The sequence below is a fragment of the Pelodiscus sinensis genome, chromosome 1 (genome assembly GCF_052426305.1).
Source record: "Pelodiscus sinensis isolate ZL-2025 chromosome 1, ASM5242630v1, whole genome shotgun sequence".
NCBI lineage: Eukaryota > Metazoa > Chordata > Testudines > Trionychidae > Pelodiscus > Pelodiscus sinensis.
This window is the reverse complement of record NC_143052.1, coordinates 156,232,096-156,251,759: the sequence shown is the minus strand read 5'-3', so window position 1 is coordinate 156,251,759 and position 19,664 is coordinate 156,232,096. Positions and strand designations below refer to the sequence as shown.

At 43.2% G+C, this 19,664-nt stretch overlaps 1 protein-coding gene across 40 annotated transcripts in view; it reads left to right on the top strand.

Annotated features, from left to right (window-relative positions):
• Positions 1 to 19,664, top strand: part of ABI3BP (ABI family member 3 binding protein) — a 320,664-nt gene that overhangs the window by 73,748 nt on the left and 227,252 nt on the right. For all 40 annotated transcript variants that reach the window (XM_075907457.2, XM_089772857.1, XM_075907515.2 and 37 more), the window contains exon 2: positions 17,461 to 17,634. In XM_075907457.2, the coding sequence (XP_075763572.2) occupies positions 17,508 to 17,634 (127 nt within the window). In that variant the 5' untranslated portion in view covers positions 17,461 to 17,507. The remainder of the gene's footprint in view (positions 1 to 17,460; positions 17,635 to 19,664) is intronic.

Genomic DNA, 19,664 nt, shown 5'->3' with positions numbered 1-19,664 from the left:
GAGGTGAATTGAGAAATACCGTTTCTTCTTTGCATCATTTTTACAGTGAAAATATTTTAATGAAAATAGAAAGTGAGCACTGTACTCTGTGTTGTAATTGAAATCAATACACTTGAAAATGTAGAAAAAATAAAATACTGAATACATTTAAATGGGTATTCTATTGCCTAATAGTGTGATTAATCATGATGATTTTTTAATAGCAATTAATTTTGAGTTAATTGCATGAGTTCTCTGTGTATAATCAACAGCCCTGGCAAGAAGCACCTTTTTTGTTTGCTTTTTTTGCGTCTTAAACTGTTTTGGGTTATGCAGTAAAGTCATTACAATATTAGCAATCCTACTATCACTTCTCAAATGGTGTTGAAATGGCCACTCTGATAGCTCCATTATGTTACATATGCCCATCAGACTCACCTAAGCATTATTCCATTGATATTTTCAGAGCATAGGGGATTGAATTATGGTTATGTTTTCTGAAGTAGATTCTTGCCATCAAAACAAACAGGAAAGCTAGTCTGAAGTGTTGAAATAGAAGAGATTTTATTCTATGCTGTTACATCAGGTTCAAAATTCCTCTAAGTTGCTCTTAGTGTCATCTCAGAGAAGTTCTAGGAAAGGAGTGAACACAACTTGCATTTATAAACCATTATACGTGATTGTTTCATCCTGAAAAGTCTCTTGGTGAGGGAGGAAGTGGAGAAAACAGAGAAAGGGAGACCTATGAACAGGAACGGAGGGAGTGATGAGAGGCAGCTGGCTTCTTGACTCATAGCAAATGACAGCATTGGTTGTTATCTTATTAAAAACTAATTAGCTGAATTCATCAATAGAGTTTGACTTTGAGAGGAACTTGTTACTTTTGGCTTGACTGTATTAACCCTCTTTCTCCCCCCCCCCCCTTTTTTTGTACAAAATAATCCAAAGTGACAAAATGTGTGCCAGTCTACAGCAAAATAAGTACTGTGCAGGCCCACTTAAAGGGGGTGGAGAGGAGCAAAGGGGGCAGCTGCCCAGGGCCTGGTGCTTTAAAAGGGCCTGGGGATCCTAGGTAGTGGCCAGAGCCCTGAGTCATTTAAATCTCCACCAGAGCCCCAAGCAGCATGTGCTAGTCTGAAGGGCTGCCTGGGAGAGGCAAGCCCCAGCTTGTCTCTTCCACCTGAGGCCCCAACTCTTTTGGGGGTCCAGAGCAACGTCCCTTCACTTTGCCCAGGGCCCAAACCAAATCACTTAACGTTTAGGTCACTTTTTGCTTTCCTACCATATGAGAGTTCAACTTAGGTGAAAACCTAATATTTCTATTAACTCTTGAAATAACAGGCCTGAATTTTTCCAGTGTGTCATATATCATTGATAATGTGTGAGAAAAATAAGTTTCACCAATGGAAAAACCTGCATTTTCTACTGATAAGAGCTTCAAATATCATAGGAAAGTAAAAGTTCTGTAGACAGGAATTCTAATGTTAGTTATAGTGTTCATGTGCCTGGTTCACAAGACAAACTCACAAATGTTGTAGAAATTGAGATCAATGGGAATTTTTGTCTGAATAGAAACTGCATGATGAGGTTGGATGTCAAGTGGTGTGTATGGAAAAGCTGACTTTTTCCTCTTCAACTCAAGCGAGCCTTTGGAGGGGGAAAGCCATGACTTCTACAAAGATTCCATTCAGAGTGTAGCAAGAAAAATTTATAAGTGGTATGGAGTTTGTAGATATTAGGCATTTCTAATTAGGTAGTAAATATATAAAGGACTGTGAAGGAGAAAAAACAGAAGAGATTAAATATTTTTGAAGGAGGGCAGCAAAGATGATTAGGAGGCTGGAGCACATGACCTACAAAGAGAGGCTGACAGATTTTGTCTTGCTTAATCTGCAAAAGAGAACAGTGAGAGGGGATTTGATAGCGGCCTTTAACTACCTAGAGCAGTGGTCCCCAACCTTTTTGTGGCCAATAGCACGTTCATGTTGTCAGAAGAGTGTGGTGGGTGCCAACAATTTTTCAAGGCTTATTTTGTATTTGTACATTAAATAATACGAAAAACATCATATTTAATATTACATAATATATGAATCCATAAGATAAAAAAGGTAATTTTACATGTAAAAGGTATTAAATTATTCGGCAATTATTCAGCCCCCCCTTTAGAGAAAAAATAGAAAAAAGGCATCAAATGCGCAAATTGAAGTATTTGCATAAAATTTTCATATTAAATGTGAATTGGGTAAATTTGATAGAAACTTAATTTAGTTGGATAATTTTTATTTTAATTATATTGTAATTCATTTTTAAACAAAATTCTGCATTAATAAAAAGGGGGGGGATGTCCAAATGTTGAGCAAAAAAAAGCACACTCCCACCCCCCCAAAAATCATGGCACCTTTCAATCTCACACTCCCCATCCCCACCATGTCCCCACCATCTGCTGCTATATCTCCTCTCCTTGCTCCACCAGCTCCCCGGTACCTGCTGCCCCCCAACTTCTCACCCTCCTCTGCTGTCCTGACTCCTGCCCTTCTCACTGCCCTCAGCCGTCCTGAGACCTGCCCCCCTCCATCCTCCCTTCTCTCCCCCTTGTGCCCACTCCTCCAGTAGCCCCACTCTGATCATGTGAGCTACTCCCTCTCCTAACACCTCCCTCTACACACCTGCCCTGCCTCTCTCCTCTGGTTCTGGTCCCTCCCCTGCAGGTGTCTGCCCTTCTGCTTCACCCCCAGAATCCCCTGGCACCTGCACCTTCCCTTACTTCTGCACCCTCCTGGTGCCTCCCCCTTCCCTCACTGCCCCTACCCCTTTTGCCCTCTTTTTCCCTGATGCCCAACCCCTCACCACCTTCTGCCCCTGTTCCCCTCATGCCCCTCTGTGCCCTCACACATGATTTGCTCCATCCCTGCCTTCCTCATGCCCACCCCTTCTTTCAAGCCTTCTCCCAGCACCTCTCCCTCCCCCCTCTAACTTCCAATGCCCTTACCCTCTCCTCTCCCAGCATCACCCTGTCCCCCCTACCACTGACACCTCCCCTCCAGCCCTTTTCCTCATTGTCTCCACTTGGCCCCCTGGCATTTGTTTCTACTCCACCCTGTCCCTTGGTGCCTTCCCCTTTCTTCTCCTGAACTGCCCCCTTCCCCTCAGCACAAGCTCCTTCCTCTCACACCCCTTCCCCCTATTTTTCCTGCACTCCCATGTTCTGCCTTCCAGTTTGAGTCTGTGATCGGGCCTGGCCCCAGCTGCTTCCATGACATCAGACCACATGCTGGGTCTGGAGCTGGGCTGTGCTGTTTTAAAATTTAAAGTCCCAGGCTGTGACATCACGGCACGCCAGGCGTCTCCCCTCTCAGCTGTTGCATGGGTGTTTAAACACACCTCACATGCGCTCCCTCGGATGTCTTGCGAACCTGGCGTCTCCCTTCTAAGCTGTTGCGCGGCGGCATATGCTCTCTCCAGCAGTCAGCGCGGGCGCACATAAATGCCCCGGCTGGTGCCATGGCACCTGTGGGCACCGCGTTGCAGACCCCTGACCTAGAGGGAGGTTCCAAAGAGGGTGGAGAAAGGCTGTTCTCAGTAGTGACCAATGGCAGAATGATGAGAAATGGTCTCAAGTTGCAGTGGGAGAGGTTTAGGGTGGATATTAAGAAAAACTATATTACTAGGAGAATGGTGAAGCACTGGTTGGAATGGGTTACCTAGGGAAGTGGTGGAATCTCCACCCCTAGAGGTTTTTAAGTCCCGGCTTGACAAAGCCCTGGCTGGGATGATTTAGCTGGGTTTGGTCCTGCTTTGGGCCAGGGGTTGGACTTGATGACCTCCTGAGGTCTCTTCCAGCCTTATGAGTCTATGAAAGCAAAGAGGGAGTTCATTTTTGATCCTGGCATGTTTGACAGTAAGTTGGAACCAAATGATTGAGCAGGCTTAGACTAGAACTTTTTGCAAGATACACCTGTGTAAACATGTAATGAATAATTTGTGTTCTGCATGATGACAGTTCATATTTGCTGAGGAATGTTAGCTTTACACACTGACTTTTTTCTTCACTGATTTCATTTTCCAAACACTGCTTCAGGGGACTTTAACTGTGAATGAGAAAAGCAAGCACAGAACCTTCAGGTGATCAGCTTTAGCAGGTTGTTTAACATGATGTTTATAAGAAATGGCATATTTTAATTGGTAATGAAGGGTTTTCTCTTTTTGGTCCCAAAATTTATCCCTCAATTTGCTGACATACAACTTGTGTGTGTTTCGTGCCTCTATATTATAAAGAGAGATTTATATCTATATTAATGTTGAGTGAGAGAATTACAGCTCCCTTTTTAATGTTGCTTGTTTATCTTTCTGCATAGAAACAAACCTATTTTTAAATATGCCATTTTAAACTGTGGTTAATTCAACCAGCCAACATTCCTTCCTGTTTAGGATAGGTTGGGTGCAGCAGACAGCACAGCTAAATCAATAAATAAAATAATGCTCTTTGTTAGGTGATACTATTGAAATCCTGGCTGATGGAACATATGGCATGAGATTTGGAAAGTGCACACACCAGTGCAAACTCTTTGAATATTATGAGTGAGACCCTGCACAAAAATAGATTGTCCTAATGTGGTATGCTCCATTTGCTCAGAGCTTTGGGAGGCAGTACTTGGTACCCCCTAAAAATGGTAAAATAAGCTAAACTTCTAAGAGGAATTCTGGTGATGTGGCTGACTTTGTTGTAATAAAGCACAGCTGTCTTCACCCTCAGTTTTGTAGTTCAGAGTCTTTTATTCTCTGGGTGGAAACAACAAAAGCAGGAGTGTGGTTGTCCCCGAAGTGTCTGCTATCACAATGCTGAGAGAGGGACACAGCTGAGAGTGCCAGTTTAGGACAGACTACTGAGAAAAGGCAGACACACCCCACACTGGAGCTTATTCTGTAACTAGCCAATTAGCCCGTCATAAGACGGGATTTTCAGGTCTCTCCTCCAAGTTGGTCTTCTCTCCTGAGCCTCCGGTCTCTTGCTCCATCTCTCTCTCTCTCTCTCCCTCTCCTCCTCCTCCTTCTACTGCCTCCCCCCCCTTTTCAGCTCTCCTCCGCCTCCTACCTCTCTCTCTGTCTCCTCCTTTCTCTTCTTCTCCCCTTCCTGCTTCTCACTCAGGGGACCGCGGAGCCCAAACAGCCGTTTGGGCTCCGCACTCCCCGTGCTGCATGGGAAGCGCAGAGCCCAAACGGTCATTTGCGCCACTTGCTCCCACGCGGCGGCCCGGCTGAGCGGCGCAGAAGTCAGCCAAGCGCCAAGGCGGGAGGCAAAGGGGGGCAGGGTGGTGATGTGCATGGCCAGGGGGTGGGGCCTGGAGCCGCTGTCACGCTGCATGACACCGTCCCGCCCCACCCCTTCCTCTCCCGCCATGGTACTCTGCTGACTTCTGCACCGCTCAGCTGGGCCGCCGCGGGGGAACAAGCGGAGCAAGTGGCAATTTGGACCCCACACTCCCCATGCAGCATGGGCCGCCCAGAGAGAACAGCCAGCATTTCAACGTTACAAACTCACAGACATTGGGCTACTATATATATGATTTGTGATTATGCAGCCAGTAACAAAAGAAAGCTATTGTAGCAACATGCTGTGGTTAATAAGAAGCTAAAACACAGTCCCCTTACTCATTCCAGCTCCTGGCTTGCCCCTGAGACAACTGGACTTGTAATAAGATTCTCCTAATTTCAAAGGATCAAACACATACCCAGGTCAAATTATGCTTTCAGGATCTCATCAAACTTTATGCTGCATCCTGTTCCTTTAGTAACTAAGGTTTATTAACTTTTCAAAAAGAAAAGCATCATCAAATGGTTAAAAGGAACCTTATACATGACAATTTGATTTCAGAGTCTTACACTCAGGATCAGAGCAGTGCAGATAAGTCTGCTAGATTTCAACAAGGCTCTCTGGAACACCCAAACAGTCTGGGACATCATCCTTGTTCACAGCTTCCTTGTTAGAAACCATAGTCCAGAGACCAGAGAAGAGAAGCAGTGATGTCACAGCTTACAATTTATAGCTCATTTCTCATGCCTGAAAAGTTACTGATCGCTTTGGGGTCTAGGATCACATGGGCAGGGAAATCTACTTGTAAAAATGGAGTCTAAGGTCTCATGGTCTCTTAAGTCATGTAAATTATGTTGCTTAAGTGAAAAAAGCCATGCCCATGAACAACATAACTGGTGTATGCACTTTCCAAATCTCATGCCATATGTTCCATCAGCCAGGATTTCAATAGTATCACCTAACAAAGTGTATTATTTTATTTATTGATTTAGCTGTGCCGTCTGCTGCACACAATCTATCCTAAACAGGAAGGAACGTTAACACCTCTAAGTCAAAACGAGAGGGAGAGAAAAAGAAACATTCCAGAATAGCCAGTAATTCAGTTGTTGAAGCATTTACTAGTCTGTAATCTTGCAACTGTAGCATACTTGAAACCATAACAGTTTCTCTGAGTCTTCAGTGAAACAAAGGACCAGAGAAAACGTGAACATATTAATCTGCAAAGTTATATATTTTTTCAAAATCAGATTGATAAGTTTCAGTCTGCAGATGATTGCTGGTGTCTTATGTTTGGCACATAATCCAGAATTTGTTGCTATTAGTGCCAAGATATAGTTACTAATGAATTTATTGTCAGCCACATCTTGCAGCATTCTCTTGAGGAAAAGAGAATGCTTCTTTTGAGGCAGCTTTAACAGTGCAAACATCTCGGTTTGGATCCTGGCAGACAAAGGCAAGATAGTTAATTTAAATTCCACTAACCCCATCACCCAAATTCTTTCTTTCCCATTTGTAGAACCAAACAAAATCAATACTTTTGTTGAAGGCTCAGAATTGTTACTTATTCCCCGTATTTTTCATTTTATCTCTGTTCCCCCCCCCCCCCCCCCCAGTTCCTTGAGAGAGCTAGTGCATAGTTGTTGGAGATTTTTGCTTTATCAGTATCCATAAGGCTGACCATGGTGCCCCCCTGGAGTGGCATTCCCATGCAGCCATATATTAGGTGCTACCAGTTCTGTACCCTCTCAGTTCCTTGTTACTGCCCATGGTGGTTACCTGGATTGTCTTCCCATAGGTAGAAAGAGCTAGTGGTGTCTTTTCATCTTCAATGGACTTTGCTCCATAGGGCCTCTGTAGATAGTTTGCTGATAGTGTTAGTAATTAGTTGTTAAGAATAGTCATTAGAAGAAATTAGAGTCCTGGTTGGGACTTTGCCTGAGGCAGACTTAGCTTCAAGTCCTGTTTGGTATACTGATGCCTGTCAGTGATCTACAGGACAGTTGTCTCAAGTGTCTGGGAGAGATCCACAGGACGGACGGACGGACGGACGGACAAGTGTCATATTTGTAAATACTTTCATCCTTGTACTCAGAGCAGAATATCCACTTGAGGGCACTCCTGATGGAAACAGGAAGCATCCTGTGCCAGAACCACCATCACTGGACCCCGTGCAGAGTGGATTGGCTTCAGTAGGAAACGTGCCACTGGCACCAGGCTCTGCCTGGCACTGCTCTTCCCCTCACCGGTGCTCAGCAAGGGGCAAAAGAAGCAGAGCCAAAGAACCCAAAGACCTATGGGCAAAGAACCTATATCAGACCGTGTGCCTGCCTTAGGCCTCCAAGGGGTTACCACTGGGACCTGTCTCCCCATTCTGGGCAGCTATAAGGACTCCAAGCCTGCAGTGTGGCCTTCAGTGCCTGCAGTGGTTCCGTTGCCTAGAGACAGAGCCAGCCAGCCCTCTAAGTGCCACACCAGGGGACTGAGGTGGCTCCAGCTCTAGCTCCAAAGACCAAGACCATAGGGTATAGCAGGTAGACTAGCAGAACTCCCTTTGTCACTGGACAGCTTTGTTGCGACCTTGGTCCCTGGTACTGTGGCCCAACTCATTGGCCAGAAGGTCTAGGTTCCCAACAGAGTCCCTGCCAACCAGACATATGGGTCTTCTGAGTTGAGGCACCATTGCCTGTACCACTGATACAGGCCACAGGTTGTTATCCAAGTGTTAGTCACCCTATCTTCAGCGATTTCTTCAATGTCAATCACAGTCCAGCAGCGATTGTTTGGGATCTTGGCATTTATCTTGTTTTCCTCGGTACCGATTCTCAGGCAGGCAGTGCTACTCGCCCCATCGTTTGCCCACCAGGGGCAGCAGACATACCCAGGCCTCAACAGCCCCACTGGAGGGGCAGCTTCAGGGTCAGACTGGGACTTCAGCCTGTCATTGAGAAGTAGAGACTCTTCCCTTGTGCAAGAGACTATGGCAGCGCCAGCCCTGGTTCCAACATAACAGAGACAGCAATCTCCCTCCTCAGTGGCAGTACTGAAACCCATGGTGGATGCCTGTGTTGCTGGTCCAGTACTCCCAGCCTTTCCAAGCTACATTGGATAAACTGGCCACAGCATCTGTGGTACTGCAGTCAGAACACAGTGCAGTAAGTTGCTGTGTGGTGCCAAGGGTGGGATTGGAGTGGACGGTGGCACTGGAACTTGCTTTTGCAGCCAGCGGCGAGGGGAGCAGTGGTGTGTGGTGAACAAAGGCTGTATTTCTGTGAGCTGGCTGGGCCCTGCCTTGGTCTGCACTGAGTCGAAAAAGAGCATTGATCCCAGCAGTAGCTGCCTTTCAATGGAAATCCGTTTGAATACTGTATAGCTCTTACCACATACAAGTGTTGAATTGCTTAATAGTTCATGTTATAAAGCTTTATCATATTTGATCGTAGAAGGTACAAGCAATCAACAAGTCCAAAAAAAGTATCTTCTCATTTAAAATAGTATAATGCTATAGTGAATATGAAATTGAGAGCAAGAAAATATTTGTTTAAATGAATTTGAATAACATTTTTTCTCTTTTCTAATATTTTTGCTCACATTCTTGGTTGATCAATCCAGTCCATAATGGGGTACAGAGTTAGAGTTATAAAGTTGCTAACTCAGTCAAAAGCTGCTGTTATATCTCTTGCTTCTCTACGGTTCCTTCATTAGGCAGCAAACTCTAAGAAAATGGCTCCAGTTTGCTTTTAACATTGAAATTACACTGCACCCAACTTGGGGTATCAGTGCACTTTTGAAAATGTGCTCCATTTGTGAAACTAATCAAATGGCTCAGTTCTATAAATTGTTCCTTATTTCTTTACAGATGTGAACTAGTGATGGAATAACATGAAAGCTGCTTGAGTAGTTAATAATAATTATACCTGGCATTTTTGTGACACTCTTGCGCTGAGAAATCAGATTAAGACAAAGAACTCTGGTACGAAATCACCAGGGATGTTCAAATGGAAAAAGAACTGGACCTCTCTTACAGCTGAATATCAATTATTTAGTAGTGAGAGCTTTAAGAATGGGAGAGGGCAGGGCTAAGAAGGGAACAGGGAGTGGGCTTCAGGATCCTGGCTGCCTTCAAGGAACTACCCATTCCGTGAATTATCCAAAGGAAGAAATCCTGTGTGTCAGATAGTGTCGTCTTCCCCACTCCCCCCCGCGGCCTCCTAGAATTTGCCACGGGGCGCCCCAAAGTTTGAGGCTTCTTGGTCCAAGTGACTATTGCATATTTGATTGTAATAGTGATTTTCAAAGTTTAAATTTATGAGCATCAATTAGAAACATTTACGGATAAGCATTTCAAGAGTTATATTCCTTGCTTGCTCTTGGCTCTTGCTGCCTATTCCTGGCTGCTTATTTCTTTCAGGTGGTGTCCTCGGGCTGTTTTGAGACTGTACACTCTTTCCAAAGTATTAACACTCAATTAATTGTTCCTTTAACTAAGTTGTTTTTATTGGACTGTCCTTTTCAAGGCCCTAACCTTGTGGATGGGGAATTCTCTCCCAAAATGTTTTCCAATATCACATGTGGAGATGTTTTCTTTTATTATAGGATATTAGCTAAGATACTCATTTCACTGTATTGTTAGCCACTGATCATCTTCCATTGAAGTTAATATTTGCATTTCAACAGGGGTGATTGTGTTGTTGTTGGTTTTTTTTTTGGTAAGTGGGGTCAGAAGATTTATATTTCACAGGTAGCAATGGCTCTGAGATCCCTTCTTTAGTGATGGCCTTAATGCAAACACTGAGGGACAGATTTTTACTAATACATACCAAAAGCTAATGCAAGTGAGGAAAAGGTCAGAGTATTCCTCCAAAACCTAGGGTTGCACTGGGATTTTAAACTTAATTTGCCAGAAGCTGGTGAGGTATTGCATTTTAGTCCGCAACTGACATGGCCATTTTGCTCCTCAAAAGATTACGCTAGTCCCACGCATTCAACCGGTCTGCTAGGTCTTATTGCCAGGTAGAGCTGTCCCATCCATACATGGCTGCCTCAACTGTCTTATGGACAGGATAGTCTTCCATGTTAGCTGTGGGGTCTAGGGCAGCCCAGGGGATTATCTGGGGGATGTGCAATGGGGCTGTCACTGCTGGGTTGTTCTGCTTCACGTGGCAGTGGGAAGCAGAGAGCCTCAGCCCACTCCATCCCCAAGTCCTGCATCACTCAGGGGAGCAGGCTGGGACAGGGGTGTTCCACTTCCTACCACCTTGGTGAAGTGGGGCAACCTGGTGGGATGATGGGCAGTGGAACAGAGTAGGCTGCTGGGTCACACTACTCCCAGCGGCTGCCACCACCACAGAGAGTGTGTGTGTGGGGGGGCGGGTTGACCCCTGCTGCTGCCCCATGCCACGGTAATCCCTGGATTGTGTTTCTAAGGGGGGCAAGAGGGCCAGGGAAGAGGCAGGGCAGGAGTGAAGCAGGGGTGGGGCTTTAGTGGGAGGAGTGCAGTGGGGGGCATGGGGACATAGCAGGGGTGGGAAGATGTGGGAGGGTTGCCCAGGGTCCCCCTAGGAAAAGCTTTGGCAGCAGGGAATACTTGGAGAACCACTCCAACACTGCCAGTTGGGCATCTCTTACCTGGGAGAGACTTCTGTGGCTGGCTGGCTTTCACTCCCTCTGTCTTTTCCCCCTCTACGGGAAGTAGGTTCTGTGTGGTAAATATTCAGTGTCTCCACGGAGTCCATTGACTCGCATTCTCTGGGTTTTCTTGTGTGGGCTAAAAACGCTGTAGTTTGTTCTCTTTGTGGTTTATTTTTATAATGGGTATGAAGAAAAGTGAAAATGGTAATAGTGCTATTAAGTGGAAGTTAAGTCAGGTTTGAACTAATTATTCAGTGTTGATGAAGAAAAACTGAGCTTTTAGTGTGGCAGAGATGAAATGGGAATATAGCAACAAGCTGAATCACAGTTCTGCTCTTAACTAACATCTGGTGGTGGAATATTATTAGGTCTTCCTGACTTTAGATGCAGTGGAAATGAAACAGTTGGAATATGTACAAGTGATAAAATAATCACACAGTAATTCCATGTTCTTGTTTTGGCAGTTGTTGGTCATTAAATATGGAGGTCACTCAGAAAAGTAAAAAAAAAAAAAAAAAAAGACGAGTGGTCCTGTAGCCCCTTAGAAACTAGCAAAAAAAATTATCACGCTCTTTCAAGGGCACAGCCCACTTCTTCAGATGATGAGTGAAGAGGGTTGCACCCGCAAAAGCTCATACCACCATCTATATATTTTTTAAAAACAACAAATGGTCTGGTAGCACTTTGTAGACTAGCAAAACATGTAGATGGTATCATGAGCTTTCATGGGCACAGCCCACTTCTTCATATTACCGGAGTTTTGCGTTTAAGATTTGCAGACCCAAAATAAATAGGACAGAAGGCAGGGGAGGAGGAAAAAAAAGGAGAGAGTGGGAGACAGGGAGAAGAGGGTCCTTTTTTTCCCCTCTTTCTCCCTCCCTCCCTTTTTATTTTGGGTCTTCAGACTAACTGCGCTACCCCCTGAAACTTCTATATTTTTTTTGTTAGTCTCTACGGGACTATAAGACCACTTGTTTTTTTAAGTTACAGACTAACATGGCTACACCTTTGCGCCTCAGAAAAGTCAGTTGGTTGTGGGTGTGAACTTGAATAAACTTCCACTTGGCCAGTATTCAGCTTCAATTTATATCCAGGACATTTCAGGATTCCACCCATGTAAACTTCAGTTGACAATGTTTGAGTCCCTTTGCCACATAAACTACACCATAGGTCTCTTTGTCTTTGATAGAATTCCTGCCATTCACGTAGAGACATGAAATAAATATCACTTCTGAAACTGAACTACAAGTGATGGCACAAATATTTTGTGGTTAGTTTAGGTAGAAGAAAAGGAAGGCTGGTGCAAATGAATACTCCTAGCTGTTTTGAGATCACCATTATTCTCTGAGTTTATAGTGTGATCTTGGGTAATATGGGAGAATATGTAGCACGATTTGAATGTGCAGGTTGCACCGCTAAGATCTGGGATTCTCTGGTCTAGCAACATCCATGGTCTGGGGTGTGGCTCAGCTGGGCTGTGGCTGAGGGGGCAGGGTGAGCCATGAAGTTCAAGAGAGTGCAGGGTGGAGGGCAGCAGCAAGGGGCCTGAAATGACCTCCCTGGTCCAGAAAAGTCCCTAATCTGGCTTCAGTCAGTTCCCAAGGGTGCTGGATGAGGGAGGTCCAACCTATACTTGTTTCTGTACATTTTGAAAAAAAAAAAACCCCAGGTTCTCTGACTTTGATCTTTTTGCTGTATTCAGCAGGATCACATATTGGTTACGTAGTGGTCAATACAAAGTAAATGCAAGGGGGAAAAAATCAGATTTGGATAGGGAAAAAAGGCAGTAAGATGAAATTGAGGTACTTTGTCATTAAATAATAAGTAAATACTTAACACAATGTTATCAACCTGTTTTTAGTCTGTGCAATGGTCACTTTACTCTCCTCAATTGAAGGTGTGTGGTGCTAAGCTAGGCCATACTGGAAGCAGAAAGATTGAAGTGATGATTGAGTACAGTATATTTTGGCTCAGATTCAAAACTGAAGAAAGCCTAGTTGATTGTGCTAGTTTATTTTAAGGCTTTCTTTCCACAGTGATTCCAAGGGGTTGACTTGGTTAGTAAAGCACATACCCTGTCACGTGGTAGTAGCAGAAAGGCTTTTGTGACTTATATGATGCATTCAGTCCTGTTTAATTAGCTCGAGGAATGATTATGTGAATGCTCACCACATAGGGTGATATTACAGCGAATGGTAAAGTTGGCTCTGTGTTAGTGTTATGCTTGAATGGTAAATAGTTCTAATAATGTGAGACTGATTTAGTGTGGCTGGACTTAATTACTCAGTCCAGTGATTGACCATAGAAAACCTCTATTCTGATAGTAATGACATTGTCAGTTAATGCCATAGATCATGAATTATAGCAAAGCACTACGTCTAAAGCAAAAGCACAATTATTTTCAGCCGTTCCTTCTAGAAAGCCCTGCTAAACCAGCATCTTTCAGCTGTGAATTTTTGTGATGCTCCCGCTTCTTGCTAACCCAACAAGAAAAGCATGGATTTCTCAAGAGAAACTTGCTGGGCTTCTAGGTTTACCAGTTGGTATCCACCCCTGGCCTTTAACTCTGTAGAGTTTCTACTTTATGAATTTTACCAAAACTCTTAAACTAAAACAGAATGAAGAAAAGATATTACCAGAGATTAGTGATTATTAATAATACTATGCTAAAAATCAAATATTCCTTCAAATCAGAATCAAATCAAGCAAATTACTTTCAATATTGCTTTGGAATTCAATTATCAAAGAATACGAAACTATATAATTAATCTTTATATAAATTCTAAAGAGGAGTTTGTGTTGCCCATTAAAGTATAAATCCCAGTCTCAGAATTTCACCAAAATCAAGTACATTTATCATTCGTGTCTGATTATTATCTAATGTCTGAACCACAACACCAGAGCTAATTATAAAGATTACCTGTTAAACTTCAGTTTCTGCATGAAGGATAATTCTTTTTCCTCCCACATGCAGATTTTCACAGAATGTTCTTATTTATAAAAAATTGCAGGTGACAATCTGAGTCTCCAAACACAAAACACACTTTGTTTAATGTCTTTTATGAAACGGTATTTACAGTTGTTTAAACATGAGGAACCTCTTTTTCTAGTAACTTGTACATGGGGTCTTTTTAGCGCTCAGACATTCATAGAAGCACACAGCAACAATTTCACACCTTATATAAATAAATAAATAAAAAGGCTGGACATCTCCAAGCTGCTAAACTGAGACCAAAAGAAAAAAATGGGGATGAAGAATATAATACTTGAGGAGAAGCAGATGCAGTATGTGTGATCATGTTGCCAAGGGTGGTCTGGCATGTTCTTCAGAATGGCATCCTTTGCATGATATTGGACAAAATCATGGTTGGTTTTTCCTCAGTATTGGAAGGAGAACAAAGGCAGCTAAGGGTGCATCTGCACTGCAGGGCTTAACTCAAAATAAACTACGCAAATTGAGCTATGTCAATTGTGTATCTTAGTTCGACGTAGCTTATTTTGAAATAGGGAGCGTCTACACAGCACTTATTTCGAACTCTTCCGCTGACTTCCATTGCTCCTCGTACAATAAGAATTACAGAAGTCAGAGTAAGAAATCTACCAGTATTTCAACATTATTTTGAAATAACTGCTGCTGTGTAGACATGGACTAATGTTATTTCGGAATAGTGCTAGTATTTCAAAATAGCATTGAATTGTAGATGTACTCTTGTTGATTTGAAAGTCCTTTGGGTGGTGCTTTCATTTTATGTGTAATATACCTTTAAATTTATGAAAAATCTGCCTGATTTCAGAGGGTGCACTCATTTTGTTTTTAGAGAAGCTGTCACCTGCACAAAGATGATGCGCACTGTGCTCTCTCAAGGAGGCTTTGTTGGGATCTGTATTTTCTCCAGAATCTAAAATGCATCATTCAGGCTAAAAGCACATGGTTGTTCTTTCAGGGAAAGGAGAAGACAGTGTTGTAAACTCTTGCAATATTATAGCAAGTCTAGCCACATTTGAGTTTTTGAAGGTGTTTCCCTTATCTCTTCCTCCCCCTAGAGGAAACTGATTTCATGAGCATCTCTGCTGTCATTTTTTTGAGGTAAGTTTTTTGCCCCCAGGGTGGCTGATAATCTTTGAAAATGTACCACGTATACTGCCTAAGGGCTGAGAAACCAAAAGGGAAATAAACATCTAAAATGTATTTTTATGTCATTGTCATAACTTTGAGAGAGGGACCTAACTCTTTTTTTTTTTTTTACCATGGGGGTTGGAATTACTGGAAATATAACACTCATAGCAGTGAAGTGTCACCTGAAATGGTAAGTACTGAGAACTGAAACACTTCCTCCACTATATTCCACCATGATAGAAAATACTGATCCTCTACAGGTTGGACCTCCCTAGTCCAGCACCCTTGGGACCCTGAGCAGTCCCAAACCATGGAGTTTTGTTGGACCAGGGGAGGTCAGTGCTCCCCTGCTAGCTGCTGCTCTGCTCCTGGGTTCCTCTCACAATTCTGGGGCGCCTAAGTTTGGGGCTCCCCACCCTGCCACTGGACCCACTAACTTAGGCCCAGCCAGGGCTCCCTGCCCTGCTGCTAGTCCCACTGCCACTGAGGGTTTCCTGGCATGTGCTGCCAGGGATGCCGTAGCTGCTGGACTGCCACTGTCCTGCTGCTTTTAGGGATTCCCTACCTGGGACTGGGGCCGCTGCTACTAGGGGTTCCCGTCACCTCACTGCTGCTGGGGGTTCAACAGCATTCCCCAGCCGCTGGCTGGCCCGGCCACTGGTGTCCCCAGCTATGGTAGGACTCTTAGCTGGCTCTCACTCCCAGCCTCCAGGGCTCTTACATCCAACAACATCTGTCAGACCATAGAGTCCTGGATTTGGGCATTTCAACCTGTATATATTTGAGAGAGTTTGTGTCTGTCTCTGCCTGTTCAAGAACTTCACCTAAATGGTAACAGCTAGGACCTCCAAATTCAGTATATACTCTTGTTTTATCATAACTTAAAGCAAGGGAAACACATTGTTGTGCCAGGACAATGAGATTGCTTCTCATGAAACCTTACAGAAAAGACAGAATCATCAGTCAGGTGAAAAAAGCTGGCTGGGGGTGTGGCCTCCTCGTCTGGGACTGCCCCAACCCTGAGCCTCTCACCCCCCCATGCACTCTTTAGGGAGGGTGAGAGGGCTGAAACTCTGCCCCTCCCCCCGATTTGTATGGGACCGTTGATGGCTACTCTCTGTCAGGGAGTGAAAGCAGAGTACACAGTTTGTTGGCTGGGGGAGTGCAGAGTGCAGATGAACCTGCATCTGCCCTAGGTGGAGGACAAGTGCCTCTCCCCGGGCTGTACCCATTAGAGCATCAGTGGCCATGGAGAGGCACTTCTCACCTGGTCCCAAGCTACTGTGGTGAGAGAGGGCTGGGGGCAGACAGGAAACTAAATCCCTCATGCCCACTCTCCAAAGCAGTGATTTAAATGAAGCATTGTACAGTTTCATTATTTTCCATAAAACAAAAATTGAGTTAAGGACTCGAGCAATGCTAGGTAAATCTTTTAGTAGTCTATAAAATTGCTTGTTCGGTTATGAAGGTCATAATTTTATGACGACAAAAGGATGTTCTGTGCTGCTGCAAGTTAAATTGTTGTATATGGATATTCAAGGTGTTTCTCATTTTCTGTTCTGTTGGAAAGAATAAAAATAAGGGTTTAAAAAAAATCTTGGTATTTTGGCCAATATGCACATTTGTTCTTGTGTCCAGGCCTAATTCTGACTAGAAAAATACATTCTGTTAACAACAACAGCAACAAAAACCCAGAACAACTGACTATAATTTCCACTGGGCATGGTTATTATTTTCCGTAATAAGTTGTTTAGTGTTGCAGTGCATTGTTAAAGCAATACAGTAAACTTAAATTCACGCTTATGTACCACTTCTCTCTGACATTTTTTCAGCTATGCTTGTTACAAGTGATAGGTAGGATTATTGAAATTAAAGGATTTTGTTCTAATTTACTTGATGCATTTCACAATTCTTGGTTGTGGGGCATTTATGGTGCAGCTTGGAGCCTTCCAGCCTGGGTAGACAGATTTGGCTAGGCCTAGTTGAACTAGCATGCCGAAAATAGCAGTATGGCCACTGCAGCATAGATGACAGCATAGTCTAGCCACTTGAGTACAAACCTGGGGTCAAGTGGGCTTATATTCAGGCACTAACCCATTTGTCCACAGCCAGATATGCACATACCTGTCTATCCAGACTGGGAGGCATGTTCCAGGTGCTGTGTAGACAAAACCCCAATGTTGTTTGTTCAAGCCTTTCAAACAGCAGCAAAGGAAAGAGAGCGTTTTAAAAAATGTGAGCATAAAACCCCCCAAAAGTTGTCATGGGGCTCTGAGGCAAGTTAAATGACGTTTAGTTCACTTTTTTAAATGAACCAGATGTCAAGGAGACTGCCCCCTTTAAACAGCTGTTGAGCTGCCTTCTGTTGTTCTGTTAGTGAATGAGACAATAACTCCTAGCTTTTTTCTTTCTTCCCCATTTAAAGGACAAAACCTGAAAGTCCAGATCAACACAACTGATGATACCATTTGCATGAAGTACCTTCGGCTAATTCCCAACACCAAACTCCACGGCTTCATCTTGGGCTATGGAAGCAGCTTCTTTTCTAACCAGTATATCCCCCTACCTTCAGAAGGAAAGTCCTATGTAACAGAAGTTGGTAAGGCATTATGGTTTTGACTGCTACTTTTGGTCAGTGGATAGGGTATTGGAATTAAAAGAATGGGAATCTATTTGTTGTTTTGGGAAGATGTGGTGAGGTGTGTGGGGGGGGGGGGCGGGAGGGGTTGTTCTTGGTTTTTTGTTTTGTTTTAGGGATTTTTGCAAAATTTTCAGGTGACAGAGGAATCGGGAGATCATTTAAGAAAAAAAACAGTATTTCTGGTTCCCGAAAATTTGACGTGTGTTGGTTATTTGGTTTACATATTTTTTTCAACTGTTAAGATTGTTTTTTCTGACATTGGCCATATGCATGCTGTGTGCTGCACCACGGGATGCACCGGGGCATGTAAAAATATCTCCCCTAAAACCACCATCTGAGGGAATACTGCAAAAGAGAAACCCTAAGAACAGCTATCTTAGGAGTGAACTTGAAAATCAAGTTTTATATTTGTAAATACACCACTATTATACATTGCAATATTTACTTTCATTGTAAATAAAGTTCAAACCTCAGGAAGTGGCCTAAGTTTGAACAATAAGCCATGTGTGTGTAAACGTATTAAGATTGGGAGTCTAGTCATTAAAAGAGTCATCTAAAGTTAAATATGCAACTTTGCTTATTAGTAAATTGTTCATTCATAACTAAAGATGGGACTGAACCATACAATTCTGATGTAAAAATGAGTTTTACCAATTTTAGGCAGATTTGGTGTTCAGATTTACAGCCATTTGTTACTTGTTAATCATATGTTGTTCAGGGCTGTGGGACTAAAGGTGGCTTACAATGTAAAAAGTGATACTGTATCTTGGAAAACAATGAGTAGTTTTAAGGCACCTTAGAGACTAACAGAAATATATAACAGTAGCTTTTGTGAGCAAGACCCACTTGATCAGATGAACTGGAGTGGAAATGACAGAAAATATATACAACAGCAAAAAACACAAACAAAAAAACCTGTCAGTTGAAGGACTGGTGCTAATGAGGCTAATTAAGTGCCCTGGAAGTGTCTTATTCTTAGCTTTTGGTGTAAAAATGCAGTTGTTAAAGGCAGGGGAGACTGGCTTTATAATGCAATATCCAGTTAATGTCTTTGTTCAAGCCCAGGGCAAAAGTGTCAAATTTATAGATGAATATCAATTCCGCATTCTATTTCTTGGCTTCAATTGTCTGATTTTTAACATTCATATAATCAAGCGGTATTATGTTAGTGGCAATATGCTCTTCCAAATTATATTTATAATTGTAATAATTCATAATTTCAACACACACAGAATCTTAATTTTCCTGTAGGCCCCACACCTTCAATGGAGTAAACTGTGTGATGGATGGCAATTATCCTATTTATTTGGGAACTGCTTTAAGACCTATAAGCATTGTCTCTTGTTCCATGGCCTCAGTGCACTGAGATGTGGGTGTTATTGTCACTGAAGTTGGGCAACAGGAAATCAAACAATTCTATTTTTAACAGCACAGGTCGCCAACAGTGTATCTAGGCATGTTGCAAATTCTCAATCACTTGGAGTATTTAAACCAGAAATGGGCGGCTTTTCCAAAAGATTTGTTTTAGTTCGTTTGATCACTTGTGTTTATGCAGATCAGACTAAGTCAAGTATGCCCTACCTGTTCCCAGAATGGGAATGAAGGAGAGAATAGCTCTGGCTGCTCTAGTGTATGCATTGTTGGCCTAGGAGAGTATGCTGACTAATGTTGCCCCCCTCGCAGGGTTAACTGGTTAAGCACTTTAACTGGTTCTCCTTTGAGTGGTGTTCATGTGGGTGCTCCACTCAGGTGTTAGTGTGTCCTTGCACCAGAGATCAGAGATTTTTAGCTTAGCAGTGCCTTCTCATCTGAAGCATGTGCAGTCGCCATCTCATGCTGTTTTCATCTGTTAGCTACATGCATGGCGCGGATCCCCTCAGATCTTTTCTACCAACCTCAGCAGAAGATGGAGTCTCGGAGCAGTGCTTTTCTGACTGGAAAAAAAGAGAAAAATTAGTTTGTTAGTATTTTTAGGAGTCTGAATAGTT